The following is a 17,560-nucleotide window of genomic DNA, read 5'->3' on the forward strand; positions in this document are numbered from 1 at the left end:
CCATTGCCTTTGGCTTCGAAGCCATTCACAGTGCACTGCCTTTCCCCCTCGACGCCTTCCACCTGCCTCCTACATACATATATCCGTAGTTGGGGGGGGGGTGCAATTCTCCTTTTCACTTGCTTGGAAGCGGGCTGCCCCTACCCGCAAGCAGGGCCCCAGCCCGCTTTAGAGGGCCACTCGTGGGCATGCTCCTCTGCCCGGACCCGCTCCCGCTGCTGCCGCGCGCATTGTGACCGCACAGGCGCCCCCGCTGCCTGCCTCCCTCCAGCGTCGCCGCCCCCGCCCTCAATCCCGCCTTACGTAGGCTGGGCAGGCCGGCTGGCTGGCTACTGCCAACTTTCAAACAATGCGTGCATGGCGGGCTCCGCCCCGGCTGGGCGGAGACGAGGGCTGGGCTCCGAGCCCTCGGCCAACCCTCCGGAGGCGGCCCCGGCCGCGGGGAGCTGGGGGCGCTGCTGACTCGCCGGGGCTGCTTCAGTGCCTGGTTCGGGGTTAAGCGCAGGGGAGACTCGCGAGCCCCAGCCGAGCCAGCGGAGCTGGCGGCGGCCCCCCTCCCTCTCCGCCCCGGTCAATGGCCCCTCGGAGCGCCGCCGCGCAGCTCCGGGCTCCGAGAGCGCCTTGCCCCGCCGAGCAGCCCCTCCGCGTGGCGTGAGTGCATGAAGCAGTGATGGGCAACACGGTGCACAAGACCCTGGCAGGTAAGCGCGGCTGCCGGGGGGGGGGGCGTCGAAGGGCGGTTGCCGCTGCCTCCGACAATCCCTGCCGAGGTCGCGGAGCCGGAGACGCGCGGGCGGGCTCCGGGTTTCCTCGCGCGTCTTCGGAGGAGAGCTTTCTCACGGAGCCGTTAGACAAGGATGACCTCCTCCTCCTCCGCTCGGTCGTCGGTGGGGACCTGCTCCCGCGTGTCTTCTGGGGAAAGGCGGGGGCGAGCTCGCTGTCCCCCGGCACCTTCTTTTGCCTTTGGGGGGGGGGCGTGTGTGTGTGAGAGAGCGGGGAAACTGCCCCACCTCCTGGGAAGCAGCTTATCTGTGTGTGCCCTGGTCCCATTGCCCCGGCTGCTTTTGCAGCTCTCTTTTGTTAGTGCAAACAGCAATGGCAGTTTCTATGTCTCTTCTCTCTTTTTCTTTCTCTACCTCGCCCCCTCCCCTCCCTTCCTGCACGTGCTGCTTTCTGTCACTCCCTGTTTCTGCTGCTGCTGCTGCTGCCGGAGGACAAGATACCTCTGACATACCGGTCCATCCTCCGCTCTGATTGTGGCAAGCTGTCAAATCCGGGTAGTATTGCTGAATTAAGTATGAGAGGTTTTAACTGAAGATATGGGGGCTTAGGAGAGGAGAACTTGTTTCTGCGGATTCCCCATTTCCCTCTTGATTTCTCTTAAAAAGAATATCTGTTTCAGTAATGATCCCCCCCAGCTCAAAATTTGAATCTTATTTCATGGTAAGGATTTGAGCCTAATGATTCATAGCGACATTTCGATTCTCTGCAGCTTATGGTTCTGGGGAGGAGGACCCTGTAATGAACGAAGGTGGGGCTATGAGGTGCTCAGAGGCAATCCCTTTTTGGTCAGACAAGGAAGTGGCAAAAAAAGAAAGAAAAAATGCGTGTGCAGCCTGATGTATTATTGCACACTTACCTGGTGCTTAAAGTGGGCATAGGACAACAGCGTCAGAAAGGGGGAGTGGCCATAGCACAATAGTAGAGAAGCTCTTTGCATGCATGTGGCTTCTCTCTCTCTCCCATGTTCTGTCCCCACCATTTCCAGTTAAAACCTAGGGGTTTGTAGGGCAGGGAAAGATCCTTCTGCTGCTCACAATAGGCAGTGCAGGGCGAAAAAGGCACCCGTGGTCTGAACTGGTGTGTAAGGTGAAGCTGCTCTTTCGGTGGAAAGAGCTGTGCGTTTAAAATGTTGACATGAAACATCTGCGTCTGATTTGATGGGAATTAAAAACCTGTATCCCGTGAATTTATTCCACTTTATACACTGTGATATGCAAATATGTAGGAAACATAGGGTGCATGCATTTCAAGAGCTGTGCTCCTGAATAAGTCTCAAGTGGTCAGTCAGTGGGATTTCCAAATGTAAAATGTTTGGAATTGAATGAGGAAGAACTTTGACAAGCTGAGGGCTGGGGATGCAAAGAAGAAGAGGACCTGTTGCCTTTTTAGTGGGCACGGTTGGCAGACCAGGCATGAGTGAGAGGAGACAGATGTAGGAACGGATGGCTTTTGTTCCATAGCCAAGTGGCATGCTGGCGGTAGAACCAGTCCGTTTCGAAGCAGACTGTTTTCTTAGGAAGAATTGTTCTGCTCCCTCTTTTAACCCCTGTTTCTGTGGAAGGGAAAGAATATGCTTTTCAAAACTCAGGCCCTTTCAGGGTCTGCTGTGCCCCCCCCCCCAAGAAATTGAAATAAAAACAATGAACTTGAGCAGCAGCTGGGATGTCTTTTGGTCCCCTGCAAGTACAACAAAAGAAGGCAAAACTCTGTTTCTGGCTGAAAAAGCCATTTATGTGACTGAATTGAAGAGACGCCGCTGCCTCTCATTGTGAAATTTCCGAGTGTATTGGCCTTTATTTTTGCTTTTTGAAGACTTTGTATGTAGTTTCTTCTTTGTGACTCAAAAAGGGGGAAAATTGAAACCACATCTGAAACCTGTTTGGTGCATTCAATGACTTAATTTAAAATAAAGGTGCCCTCCCCAGCCAGCATTGTTTTGATATAATGAGAATAAAATCCACCCCCCCCCTCTTTTTGCTTGCAAGTTTGTAATTGCGACTCCTCCCTTCAACCCTGTCAGTGGGCAATGAGAACAGTTGGTTGATGAAGAATTAACGGTATTGAATTACTGCTCAGAGCTCCTGTGAGCTTGTGTCTTCAGCTGTCTCCCTTTTCTCTCTCTTGTTCTTCCTTATACCGTATGTCGTATTTAGTATACTTGGCTGCCTTATAAAGCCTGGGAGGCACGCTGCTGAACTGTGGCTGTCCTACAACACAATTATGAAGTTCCCTTTCTATAATGAGGAGCATAAAAGCCCTAGTCTGAAATTCTCTTTGCAGCCCTACAAAACCTTTGAAAGTGGGCTTAATTTTGCTCGTTGGAGTTAAAAAGTGATGCTTTATTTCTACTTTACAGTTTATTTCTATTCTTCTTTCATCTTAGGGACTTGATTAGACATCCAAATAAATTACTTATTTTATCAGTCAAGCACTTGATTTTACAAAGATGAAATTTCACCTGTATAGCAATTCATCTGTATAGTAGCTGCCCCACTGGAATATGTACCAGACCTCAGAACCCTGCATGAAATACTGGGACAAGAAAGAGAAGCTTTTGTCTGAAAACTGTAGCTGCAGCCATGCTTATATGCATCACAGAAATATGTGCACCTTGGGCTAGTCACTGTCTCTCCGCCCAGCCTCCCTCACAGGGTCACTGAGGGGTTAAAGGTTGGAGGAGGCCCATGCATGTCACCCAAAACATCTGGAGAGAGGGCAAGATATAAATGTATGTATATTTAAAACACATACCTGTATTTCTACTATCCAAAGGGTCAAATTCATTTTCACCTTGCTCTACATTATTTGCCTCAATTTGTAGAGTTTACAAAATAGCCAAAAAGCAAGATCACAATCCATTCTAGGTACAGACTTGATGGAAACTTCAAGTCCACCAACTGAAAGAGCCACAGACAACCCGATAGGCATCTCTGCAGCCATTGAAAACATAGGATCTGCAAACTGTTTGTCAGGTTGATCTAGACATGTTATTGTCATGTGGGAGGGAGGATGATTATACCCATTAACTAAGAGAGACTCAGGAGGGTGGTGGGCTCTGCATCTTCTGATGTGGAAAGCAATGAGAAGCAGCTTTGTGCCATGCAGAAAGGTTAAGAGGTTATTAAGGCTACTTCTGTCATTTTGCTAAGCTAAGCCGCTTAACTTTATCAAGCAAGCTTTCGACTAGAGCAACCTACACAAACATTAATGTTAATAGCTGGGAGTTTAACATCCTTGACTCATGAAGGACCTGTGCTCTTATCTAGCAGAGTCTTCTCATGCTCCCACACTTTACAGAGTGCAATTGGAATTGCACAGAACCACTTTTGCAATTACAAAAGCTCATTACTTGTACACATTGGTATTTAATTGGATTCTACTCTGAGTCTGAGTGTTTTGGTGTAACATACACATCAGTTTTCTTCCTTGCCAATAGCCACTTAAAAGGTAAAGGGACCCCTGACCATTAGGTCCAGTCGTGGCCGACTCTGGGGTTGCGGCGCTCATCTTGCTTTATTGGCCGAGGGAGCCGGCGTACAGCTTCCGGGTCATGTGGCCAGCATGACTAAGCTGCTTCTGGCGAAACCAGAGCAGTGCACGGAAACGCCGTTTACCTTCCCACCGGAGCGGTACCTATTTATCTACTTGCACTTTGACGTGCTTTTGAACTGCTAGGTTGGCAGGAGCAGGGACCAAGCAACGGGAGCTCACCCCGTCGCAGGGATTCGAACCGCCAACCTTCTGATCGGCAAGTCCTAGGCTCTGTGGTTTAACCTACAGTGCTATGTGTGTGTGTGTTTTTTTACTAGAACTAACATAGTATATTAATAATGAGCAGGAAGTTACATAAAACTTTTATTTAGGTATGAGCAGTTCCTAGTAGTAAAAAATCTTATTTTCCTCGCTTTGCTGTGGGGAAGTTGTAGAATTTATAACATATAGAGTGCAAAATATGGTATGTTATTTTGTTATGGGTCTTTTAAAAACATTTGCATCATTAAAGCTCCATTCAACTTGAAATTGCATTGTGCCAGGATTGCTGTTAAAAACATATTTTTCAAGCTAGATATACTCTTAGGAGTAAGATATGGAGAAATATAGAACACATTACTACATACAGTATTTAAAATTGTGGAGAAAGAGGTTGATTTACATTGAAATGATAGAATCTTTAAAGCTTGAAATGTGGCAATTATGTCGCACGTTCTGTGGATATGTAGGATTATGCCTATATTATATTTTGTTGCACAAGTGATGTTCCTCCATTCTGGAACACGGAATGTCTTAATATTCTTCCACAACAGTTGCTGGAGAACTAAAGATTCTTCTGTGCATATTTAAATTCTTGGGCTAATTCCCATTTGAAAATGCCAGGGGTGTTTAGGGTGATCATATGACTGTCCCAGTCTCTTTAGGAATCTTTCATCTCCCCATCTACAGAAGCTTGAAGGGCTCTTCTTTATATTGCGTCAGCAGATGCTTTCTTGTTTAAGCAAAAGAAAATTCTTTTGCCCAGTCATCACAGTAGCAACAGTTTGTAGCAAAGCTGGGATAAACCAGACTAATATTCACCCAGCACTTAAGCGAAATGTTTATTTGATGCATCAAAGCTCCTTGCTGACTTTACTTTCTGTTTGTTTTCTTGAATTCTACATTAGAACTTTTTTGAAGTTGCAGAAGAGAGAGTTTTATTCTGATTCCATGCAGAGAAAGTCCAGACAGACCATTCTCACTTACATCATGGAAAAAGCCCAAATAATCAACATTCCTCTGTATTCCTTAGATACTGTAGCTTTTAATGAGAAATATTGGGGGGAAATGGAAGTTCAATTTCTGCCTTTTAAGGCATTTTGCAGTGCAGTCTTACACATTCCTACTAAATATAAAGCTCAGTTTTCAGTGATGGCTTACTCCCAGGGAGGTGAGTATAGGATTTCAATCTTGGGTCTTAAACCACAGTCCTTTATCAATTTACTTGGGAGTAAGCCACCAATAAACTCACTGGGGTTTACTTATGGGTGGACAGGATTGCCTTAAATTAGAAAGCTATTATTCCCATTCTGCTCTTAACATTCAGAAAAGCTTTTAGGAAGCATCTTATTTTGTTATCATGGCTAGCATTTTGATAGTTAACACAGCAAAGATACAGACATTGAACATGTTAAGGACATTGCCACAGTACTGGAATGAGTAATACAGCAGGGCTAATGAAATACCATTTTTATACATGTATTGATAAATCACTATGAAAGGTTTGAATGCAAGAGTTAATGTGCTACTTAAACATTTTTTTTAACCCTCTGTAGTGGTAAAAATTGTTTTTATCTAAAAGCTTGCAGGTATAATCCTTTCCCACTTGCCAAAGAAACTTCTCGTATTATGCATCTCTTGAGCCACAGTCCTTACATAGCACACTAACAAATTGGGACTTGCCTAGGATAACTCACCCAAAGATTGAACTCTGTATTAGATTATACTTTCTTTTGATCTCCAAAGAAGCTACTGCCATTCCTTAATCATCTATTTTTGTTCCTGTTTTATATTGACCTGTCATTCCACAGAGATCATCTGCAGAAGCTCTCTATGTGAAGCAAAGTGGGTGGCAACCCAAGAGATGGTTGTGATGCCATAACTTTAGCATTCCCCCTGCAGAGAGGTTGGCTTGGTTGGTGCCTACATTGAACCAGCTCAGATATCCCAGTGGGCCATGATTTATTGTGATGGATGTGAGCCACAGGGAGCATTAGGCTCACATGCTCCCTCTCCTCCTCTGGAATGGCTGTGAGGAGATAAAAAAAAAACACCCCTGTGGTTTTGGTTAACCACAGCTTAGCATTGTTTCTGAACATGAGAGTTCATTGTTGGTCTTAATTATGGTTTGTTCAGCTTCAAAGCCCAATGCTTGAAGTTGACTGATTTCAAGCAAACCATTGTTAATATTAGGGACAGTTTGTTGGGTCTGAATGAAACAACAAAGGGCAGGTAATAACAGATTAAAACAAAAACTTCTAATCGCCTTCTCATGGCTGAGCTGGAGGAGAAGTGGGGCAGAGTACATGAGCCCAAAGCTTTATCCATTTGTTCCTATCACAATAAACTATACATTAGTTTAATATGACAGCTGATTCAGCTCACTGCTGTATGATTCCCATTCCATCCTTTTGGAAAACCCATGGGGCTAGGATGTTTTCCCTAGTGGAGTGTGGGGGAGGGGGAGAGTGGTGAAAAACCATTGTGGGATGACCATATTAATGCATCTTAATAGCTTTTTCACCTGGGAATAGATAAAATATGCTGCCATAGTTAAATTATAATAAAAATGGGTTTAAGCTTGCATTGTAAGGAAGTCTGCTATATGTTTGGGCTCAGCCATTTCACTGTAATGACTTACATATCGTTTACAGCATTGTACTTCCTACAGCTGATAAACTTGGTGTGCAACATTGCAATGAATGGGTAAGACTTGTTTTGACTTAAAAAGCTGGCTGAGAGTCAGAATTGACGTTGCTGGATTATAAGCAACATGCCAGCCTATCATTTTGTGATGTTTCAGTGGCTTTGTAGATAATGATACCCCTTTATGGTTTGGAGCTAATTTCCCCTTATCTAAATTAGCTGATTGCTTGCTCTTCATTGACAGGTGGATCTTGTCTCACTATGCTCTGAGATTCCCCTTTGACATTCATTTCACCTTTTCTTCCTTAAAGCTTTTTGGTCCCCCTCAATGAGCTATCTTAGTGCACGTTTAATTATCACCTTCTCTGCTTTGCCACTTAAATATGGTACTTATATTGTGTTTCATAACCAGACAACAGGATATCATCCTAAAGATGTTGTGTGTGTGTTAAATGTTCCTTGGGGATTGCTATTGCAACAAAAGAATCCAGACACTTCTTTCTGTGATTAGACTTCAAAGCAGCTATATTAGGTCATGTGCATAACATAACATTGGGCATCAAAACACAACTTCAGTACTTAAGATTTCTTCTCTTTTATTTATTGAATGTCTCAAAGAATTCCCAACTATTTCCTGCAATCCACCTAAAACTAAACAAGACCATACCGAATCATCTTGAGGATAATCCACAGAATATGTCTCTTCTGATTTCATGGCCAATATTATCTTTAGTTATTGCTCAATATTGCTCATAATTTATTAGCCATCTGTTCTTTGTGGCGTAAGTTCACACACCATCTACAATCTGCTATCCCCCTCATCCCTCATCCATCGTCCTTTGTGGCATCATCTATGGTTGACAGTAGATAGCACTCATTTTCTGACTTGTTCATTTAGATTAATTGTTCCTCTCATCTCCTTATTAGGTAGCCTGAGAGAGAGTGTTCTGGATTTCCAGAAGGAGCTGAAATACTTGCCAGTTTGCATGGGGTGGGTTAGAGAAACATTTGCTGAATAATCCCCTATACTGAACCTCATTCAAAAAGGAGGCCCATAATATATAGGCAGAGCGTATGTACTTCAGGTGCCCTGTCTTGGATAGCTTGAAAGTCAGTGGGATAGGTGGTATTGAACAGCTCTAGAGAATAAAGGGAAGGCATGCAGGTATAATCTGAGCAGCTGTCCCAAGCACAAACTGCAAAATGTACTAGTTGACCTCTCAGCTAATGTTTGGACTTCGAGATTTGTTTTATGGTATAAGATACGTACTGGTATAAATCAGGGAAGAGTGCTGCAAACTATTGGAGACAGGAGCATACACAATTCCTTTAATTTGTTTGGATAAAGTGGTTAACTTCAATCAGGGAAATGGAGGGGGCAGTGGTGGGGACTCAAGACGTCAGACTGAATCAACCATACAGCTTTATGGGGAAATGTTTGGAACTGAACGTGTCACTGCATTTTGAAAAGAACACCAATAAATTACACACATGTGAAGCCACCTCAGTTGATTCTGGAATGTAGCATCTGTGGGGGTTTTGTTTTTTTGTTTTTTTTAATATGGTAAGGGTACCTGATTACAAAATGTGTGAGAAGATGCCATGAGTTGGCTAATACCTTGAATACATGGCTTTCTTTCTAATGTACGTAGTTTTTAGTCTTCAGTCTGTTTTGTAGCTTGTGTGCCTATTACCAGCTAAAAACATAGCTTCTCAATTTGGATTGAAGCTGGTTTGGAGCAAAATGCAATGTTTCTTAAGAAACAACACAATAAATAACCACCCATGGCAGTGCGCTGGATGCAGAGTAAACAGGAGTGTGTACACAGCCTTGCTCACTGGTTGGATGTTCCCTTTTTACACCCAAGGTCTCGCAGCATGCAAATTATTCTAGCCCATTGATTATTCATACATTTTAAAAATGTTTTCTGAAATTACCATTGTAATGTTGATATCAAGAGTCCTCAAATACTTAGATAATGTTAGGTCTCTGCAATTATTTTTTTTGTTTGAAAATGTAAACCCTAATGTGACTGGTGATGATGATTCATTTGGAAGATTATATAACATCCCTGTTCGTATTCTAAAAATCTGCCTGCAAATCAGTTCCAATCAAAGTTTCCAATCAAAGATGGAAATGAACATTTTGCTATTTGGCAGCACTCATGAATTAAACTAGTTCTGTGTCAGCAGGGCCTGTTGCATCATTGCCATAAAGGCGAGGGGCTCTCCGCTCCATTCTTCCCTTTGTGTGTCTGTTTGGTGTTTTAGTTGCCTGAGTCCAGATTCATAATTAGAATAAGAGGCTGGTATGATTGGGAGCACAAGGTGGCAAGGTATGTGATGGGTGTGAGTCATGATGAAAAGAAAGCTGCCGCAATATTCATTATTATTTATTATCCAATAGGACAGGGCAAAAAGGAGAGGGGGCACTATTCATGGAACACTTGTGAGTTTGCAGCCTTTATATTTTTAGATGATTACCCACACTGTATTTTGCCACTGCCAGTTTCCCTCACCCCCAAATGCCTTCCTTAATTTTCAGAGAATTTTTACCTTGAGGGGACACACATCTTTGGGGTGAACCAGATGCAGAGGAGGGCAGTGACCTATGACCTTTCATGGCTGTGTAAAAGAGGCAGTTTTATCAGGATCTGTTTTCTCAGCAAGTCTCACCTGCTGAAGTCTGTCTTACAATCATGAAAGACTGAAGGAGCCCAGTCTCCTTTCGCATGTGGTTTCCCTGAAAGAGGCATGTAACTCAATGTCAAATTTCAATCTATCCTTACAGCTCACCCCCCCCCCCAATAGTCTTTTGCTTCCTATTCGTTCTCTGAATGAGCGGATTACTTCCTCCTCCTCTTTTTGGGACTCCTAAATGGAATCTGATTGTGTCAAGACCTTTTTCCTAGACTGCTTGAATATGGGTTACAGCCACCCAGGAGAAATCCCCACCCCAATACCATGATAATTTAGCAGATTACAGTTGCAGGAAGCTTTTTTTTTTGCAGGATTGTGTGAGATCAGGTTCATATACTGGATAAAACTATACCTTACTGTAGAAAGGTCATTCAGAATGCTTCCATTTTAGTGTTGTCTAAAGCATCAGCTTCTTTAGTTTCATAATTGGATTTATCTATTTACTGCTTTTGTTCTGCTTCTTTCTGCCAGGATTACGTAGTTGTGGTTTTATTTTATTTCTGCAAGCGCCAGTCTGCTGAGCAGTTGTCCTCTTGCTGCAGTGTTGCAATCTCTGTCGGGGAATGTTCTGCAAGAAGGCAGCCTTCCACTCACAAGCTGTTCATTGTCCACTTGTTGCATCTCATGAAGCTGGCTCCTGGTTAAGCCTGGTGCCACAATCCATTTGCCAGCCTTTAAGGTGCTCTTCAAGGACTCTTATGTTGGTATTTGTCACAAAAGGAACCACACAAAAACTTTATATTCTCCCATTTCTCATTTTATTCTTAACCTGAAAATGAAGGCTTAATTTCAAAGCAATGTGTAATGCTAATGAGATCGCAATTGGTTTCGTCACAAAATCTAAGACGATAGCATAGGCCCAAAGAAGTGAATTACTCTCAAGAAATGCAGATGCTGTAACAGTGGACGTAATCCTATTACAATCTCCAGGCAGAATAATTTCCATTGTGTCTCAGCTTTTTGGAAAATATAAATTGCTTTACTTTGCCTCTGAGTACCTGTTGAATGTGAGTTTGACAAGCCAAAGATTAATGAAAAAATACCCAAGGTTTTAAACTGGAAAGAAGGGCACAATGAAGTAATTCTACCCATGTTTATCTTCCTTGCCTGATATTTAAACAGTGTGGTTACAAGGCCATTTTTTAAAGTTTGTGATTTATGTCTGTTTTGTACGCAAGGCCCTGACTCTAATCTTAATCAATTACTCAATTTACAGGGGACGAACAGAAAGTTACCCTTGATCTTTCAATAAAAGGGGCACTACCACACTTCAAAAAGTTGGCTACATATTAGTAAGGACAGAGAGGCTTGAACTTGGTGAAGTGGTGTAGTGGAGAATGGGGAACACTAAGATAAATACACAGTTCAGTAGTTGGTATGGACAAGGGGAACCTATTTTAAGTTTTCCTGTGCAAACTTTTAAGGAGTTACTATTTCACCCTTGCTGGCATACAGAAACAAACAAATGGGTTGGGGGATGGGACATCACACTTGTGGAACACATGTCTCACAGTATCCCATTCTCATTTTGCTATAAAGTGAAAGGCTGCAGACCGCAACCGTATTCTCACTTGTTGTCTTTGCCAATACCACATATCACATCACAGCCAATAAATTTCTGTATAAAGCCTTACTAAGCTTCTTGAGGACCATTCCTGAGACTGCCCCTGCTCCTCAACCTTACCTGTAAACCCTTCTACCCTATAGCCCCACTGATGAACTAGCAACTGGGGAGTTGCTCATGAGGACTCCTTTATTGTTTGGCTTTGGTGTGAGAGGAAAGCAGGAGCTAAATTGTGAGTGGGTATAAGGCTAGAATGTGTGTGTGTGTGTGTGTGTGTGTGTGTGTGTGTGTGTTTGCTGGGAGATGGAATAACCTTTAACCTACTGTCCAGCAGTTTGAATGGCTGAGGCGGTTTTGGGAAAAACTAGGGCAGTTGTATTGAACGGTTTTCAGCATCTACTCTGAGAGAATCGCATTCCCATTGGCTGAGCTGGCTTGGGACTTTTTGGCTGCTATTGCAATCATGGGGTTGTTGACATATCACTGGCCAAATAATCCATGAAGAAGGACATACGATTAAGCTGGTCTTTTCTAGCAGGTGGCTGGTTGATGGTTTGGTGGTGTTTAATTACCTTGTTATCATGGACTGATCATTTCCTGGTGAGGTTTAATGTTTGTGGTGCTTGGTGCTCATTGCTCCCTGCAGGGGTGGAGGACCAGTTAGGACCATCCTCTCGTGGAAGGTTTTTGTTTTGTTTTAATTAGGAAGATTATTGAACACTTTGGGAAATTGGGCAGTTGGCATGGCTGGCACCCCTATCAAAGCCCTGGTGTCACTGTGGAATAGTGAGATGAAAAGGGCCAGTGGCACAGTTGTTCACGAGTGCTCTCTCCAGCATTGTGGATCCTGGATGGCTCTGTGGTCCTCAGGAAAGCTCTGAGTGATGGAGTAAGCCAAGTGACTGCTGGAGTACAGGTGGCACAAGTATTACAGTGAAAACAGCTGAACACATAATCATGCCACCTGTGGGGCAGTGAAGAAAGTTTTCTTAACTCTTACTTGAGTAGCTTTCTAGCACAGCTTTGTGGGCTTGTGGGAATGTGGGATCTTCCCCTAAGGGGAGTAGCCTAGAATGCACAAAAGCCTGCTGTGACTAATTTGCAAGGCACCTTGAAAAGTCCCTCACGTTCTGCTGGAGCTTAATGCCACAGATATTGTGGATCAGCTGGAGATGTCAAGTCTGGTTGTTTGGGATCAATTTCAGTAGCTAAAGCTAGATAACTGTGGACAAGGTGTTTGAATTTTTTTGGCCTACCACATGCAATCCTGACCTTCCTGTCATATAAGGGTTGGGGTTGGGGGTTGCCTGGGTTAGGCTCAAGAGCTGTAAATGCCATTTTTGTGAGAGACAACTGTAATTTGCCTTTAAAGGAAGTGGTGGTGTGACCCCTTTTCAAGACACCTTCCCTGGATCCAGAAGCAAGTGACAACTACTGCCAGTTGCAAACATTTCCTTTTGGGGAATGGTTATTATCAAGAGAGTGGTGTCTGTGCAGCGTCAGGAGTCTTTGGAGGAAGCCGATTATCTAGATCCATTTCAGTCTGGCTCCAGGCCAGATTTTGGCATTGAAATGACTTTGGTGGCCTGTATCAGGGAGGACAAAGAGAGTTTGAGCTTGCTTAATTCTCCTTGAGTTCTTGGCAGCTTTTGATACCATCAATTATAACATCCTCCTGAACCATCTCAGTGGATGGGAGTAGGGAGCACACAGTTATAGTTGTTCCATTTCTACCTGCAGGACTGGTACCAGAAAGTAGTAATGGGCGACTTTAGCTTAGCCCCATGGCAGTTGTGCTGCCTGCCCCCCCCCCCCATGCTGATTAAACTCTTATTCTTTAGTTATTAGATTTCTAGTCTAACTTTCTTCTCTAAGGAACTGTTGAGAACATTTGTTAAGGGGTTTGGAGTGAAGTTTCACCGTTATGCAGATGACACCCAGCTCTGTTTCCCCTTGTCATCTGAACGGGGGGAAGATGTGCAGTTGCTTGGTCAATGTTTGGCCTCTTGTCGTGGTGTTTACCTCTGTTCAAGAGAAGGCCTCATTAGTTCAGTAGGCCCTAACTGTTTAACTAAGGTAACCCCCCTTTTGAGTTGTGACTCATTGGGTCTTCTGCCTCTTGACTTGGAAATGTCTTGATTCAACACATGTGGACATCTATACCCCGGGCACTTTTTCATATTATCTTCCCTTCCCTTACACTGATTCATCCTTCTGATCCAACTTTGGAAGTAACTTTTTAAGGGTTCTGAGAGTGATTTATGTATTTTATATGCAAAGTCTTTGTTCAGTTGGGCATGCAAACAAAGAATGACAGCTGCAAAGTAGGCAGTTTTTAAGTAAACAAGTAAGTGCATATTAATTTTCATGAACTTCTGAGAAGATCTCTCTCTGTGTAGAACTATCATAATTGAGGATAATTGTCCTCACACTGCGTTGCACTTCTGGTATTTTGTGTTATTGCACAATGTGACAAGACTTGTAGTGGTGGTAATGAGGGGAGGTTTCAACTAATGTGCAAAACCTCTAGAAAAATGTAATTTCCTCAGCATACCTGTGCATAGATGTAGATTCTGGGTGTTCTGGCTCAATAAGAAATAGTATAAGCATCTCTGCATTTGAAGAAGAAAAAAGCTAATCAAGAGCTCACTTTTAAAGATTTTGTCCTTTGAATAAAGCATGTACCAAATTACTATGCTCTCCGTTGGCTTCCTTGCACAATCTCTCCTCCTCCCCGCCCCCATCACTGCCTCATGAATTATGGGATCAGCCTATGCCTTCTGGAACTGGAGCTAGGAGGTAGTCACAGGATTTTTGTATGCCTCTTGTTTGAGATTCCTATTTCACATGCTTGCTTAGGTGCATGTTTATACAGTGCAAAGCAACAGGCACCAAAGCTATTGCTTGTATACTGTCTTATATTTGGGGCAGCTGAGTGTGGGGAAAGTGTATATTTTCTAAGAAAGGTGAATTTAGCCTATGAAGCGTCCCCTATATTGAGTCAGAGGCCATTAATCCCTCTAGCTCACTTTTGTCTATTTATTTGATGCCTGTAAAATATCTAAAAGTGATTTCCCAGCAAGAACATCAGGAATGAAACAATTTAAAACAATTCCATATGCAAAAAACAAACTCATATGTAAAAACGATAAAAAACCATTCCGTGCATAAAACAATTTAATATGTAAAACCATTTTCAAACCCACTACAGATTTAACCTGGGAGAAATATCTCCATGTAAAAGGCTTGTTGAAAACCCCAGAGGCACAATAGCAACAGCACCTGTCTGATGTGTAATGGGAAGGAGTTCTAAGGGGCAGGTGCCACCGCAAGCCCAGTTCTCCTATCCAACAGAATACAACTACTGATAGGATGGTATCTGCAGGAGGACTCTCCTGCAGAGTGCAGCAGTTGTTGTTTTTTTATGAAAAATACCCATTCTTCCACTGAGAAGAGCACACAAATGCTGCAGAAAAGGTGAAAGAGAAGACAGATCAGTTTTATGGAAGGCAAAGGAGCCTTTGAGACCTGCATTCAGTAGTAGTGGTCAATACACTGGGGAACATTCTATCCTTACACTCCCTCCCTGCTGTAGGCACACAACTAAGTCCTCCCAGTGGTGTGGAGCCAGTGGGACCAATTGTTCCTTAGCTCTGGTATTTTAAGCCCTGTATACATTTGACTGTAAGCTGTGCATTCCTTAATAAGAGAATTTTTTGCTGAGGATATTAGCAGCATTTGGGGGATGACGTAAGTGAAGTATGTTACTAGAACATTTCTTAGCCTCTGAAGTATATTCTGTTCCTTATGTTTTCCTGTGCCTCTTGCAGAGCCTGCCAGGATCTCCCACTTATCTTCTGCTCGATGTATCATCTGTCCTTGTAAATGCTTATCGGAGCTTTTGATCCTTCAAGGACACTTTGATTAGGTTTTTGTGTACAGATAACTCAGGCCATAATTTTCCAAACGAAAGTTTTCACTCCCTTTTAAGCGATGACAGAGATGTTATTTCCTGATGGGCAGGTGATGGTTTTGTGAACTCTGAACTCCTCCACCTTCAGCTAATGATGGTGTGGTGTAGCCAGTCATAAAGATAGGTATTAGATGAGAGGATAAGGTGGCTGATGCTCTCATTCTGCTTGGCTTGAGGACAGAGCAGCAGTTCTTAACAGTGCAATCCTGCAAATGTTTGTTCGGAAGTAAGTCCTGTTGTTTTCATGAGTGCTGGATTAAACCCTGTGGAGGACCGACCCTAGGCAGTTCAAATCTTGGGGGGGGGGGGGGGCTCGCAAATTATCTCAAAGCTTCTACTTGGCTACTTGCGAATATTCTACTAGGATCTGGAGTTGGCGGGAACTCGCGACACACACAGAAAGGTTTGTATCTGGAGGTTTCTCATGCGTGTGCTCTAGTTGGATAACATTGAACTAAGAAAGTTTGATTGTAATTTCCTTTCAAGATCAAATCAATACTATTTTGATCCGTTGTTGCAGCGCCTCTAGAAAGGCGTGGGGCCGGTGCCTACTCTGCCTTTTTGGTAATCCAGCACTGGTTTTCATTGAGGCTTACCCTCAGGTAAACGGCTTTAGGATTGTAACCTCTATTCTTTTTCTAAAATTGAAGTAGCCACCCACCCGATGTCATTGTGATGTCAGGTTACATATTTTCTCTTGCCTGCACACATCCTACCTGACGTTGCATACAGGGAAGATGGGCGTAGGGAATTAGGACCCTGGAATTAAGGCTGTGGGTTGGAGGTTCCCCATTGCTGTTCTAAACTAATCCCCCTCAAATATTACAACATTTCCTCATAGGAAAGTTTTTCCAGCCCCCTCATAACTTTGGTTGTCGTTTTCCAGTTCCGCAATGTCTTCTTTGAGGTGCAGCAACCAGAATAAACTAAAATCACAATAAACCAAGTGGGATTACACCATAGATTTGTATGAAGAGTGGTTTTGTTTTCAGTTCCTTTCCTAATGATCCCTGGTATGAAAACTGTTCTTTGTCACTGGGAACTTGCAACCAGAATCCTCTATAGAAACTAAAGACAGACAAAGTAAACCAGAAGTGAAACTTTTAAAGAAAGAGTGGAAATGGCTCTTGGTGTGACACAGGGATACTGTAGTTTCTTTTACAGCAGAAAGATTTCCTTAGTGTGGTAAACATTTGGAGACACAAATATAGCCACGTTTACATCCTTCCTTTTTTTACATACTTAAGAGAGGTGGGTTGAAAAACCCCCCAAAAACCTTTTCAAACCTTTACTTCCTGCTTCTGTGTGTGGTTAGAAATGGTTTGTGGAAGCCTTTCAAGTTTCTGCATATATATTATTTTCTTAATACAAATCAGCAACTTAACTTAATGTTCTTTCAAACTCTCAGTTGCTAGTGATCTGCATCTCAGACACTTTTTCTCGAATTGTTCCCCAAGCTTAATTCTTGATATATTAAAGACTGAAACCCCCTTCATTCCTGATCTTCTTGTACTGTTGTACTGTCGTGTGTGGTTCATTTTTATTGTCTGCTCTTTAAACTTTATTTCTGCAGTTACTGAGCATTTGGGGTGTTTTGTTTTTGTGTGTGTGGTGCTTACCAAAAAGTCTTGTCATACAGTTTGTGTATGTGTGTTTTTCAAAGGTAGAGAGATGCCATTTTCTGCATGACTGTCAGGACTCATTAGACTCTGCTCATCTGCCTAATAGGCTTCTGAGAAGCAAGTTAGCACGTGGGTTGAATGTGGCAAAAAAATTAGCTTTGGTTTGTTTCCTAAATGTGAAGCATTTTGCTCTAAATTTGAATAATTTTCTGTACATAGACCAGCTTACAGTAAGTAATTTAATCTCTAAAACTATTAGTAATGTAGAAGTCTTGTTTCTCCATAAAGTTCCCCATATAGCTAACTTTTATTTATATTAAATGGCAAATCACTCTGCTTATGTTTTAATAGTTTGATGTGGTGTTTTGAGTTGCAAGATGAATAGATGATTAAAAAGAACTGAAATTAAGCAAATAAAAGCAGTTTATATATTGGCTGTGCTAATTTAGACTACATAGTATGCTGTTTATGAACAGATGCACTCTGTTGGCTGCAGAGGAAAAATAAATTTGTACATCGTTT

At 42.9% G+C, this 17,560-nt stretch overlaps 1 protein-coding gene across 8 annotated transcripts in view; it reads left to right on the plus strand.

Annotated features, from left to right (window-relative positions):
- The window catches only part of NEURL1B (neuralized E3 ubiquitin protein ligase 1B), a 180,863-nt gene that overhangs the window by 129,581 nt on the left and 33,722 nt on the right, over nt 1-17,560 (plus strand). For 4 of the 8 annotated variants that reach the window (XR_014508766.1, XR_014508767.1, XR_014508768.1 and 1 more), the window contains exon 1: nt 290-701. The exons of 1 other annotated variant lie outside the window; for it this stretch is intronic. Coding sequence is in view for 2 of the 7 variants with exons in the window: in XM_083430845.1 (XP_083286971.1) it covers nt 671-701 (31 nt within the window). In the remaining 5 variants the exon portion in view is untranslated. Of the gene's footprint in view, nt 1-288; nt 702-17,560 lie in introns of those variants that run through there. 3 more of the 8 variants (XR_014508764.1, XR_014508765.1, XM_083430844.1) reach the window with 1 other exon arrangement.

The sequence above is a fragment of the Podarcis tiliguerta genome (assembly GCF_965153285.1).
Source record: "Podarcis tiliguerta genome assembly, chromosome: 2".
NCBI classification, from domain to species: Eukaryota; Metazoa; Chordata; class Lepidosauria; order Squamata; family Lacertidae; genus Podarcis; species Podarcis tiliguerta.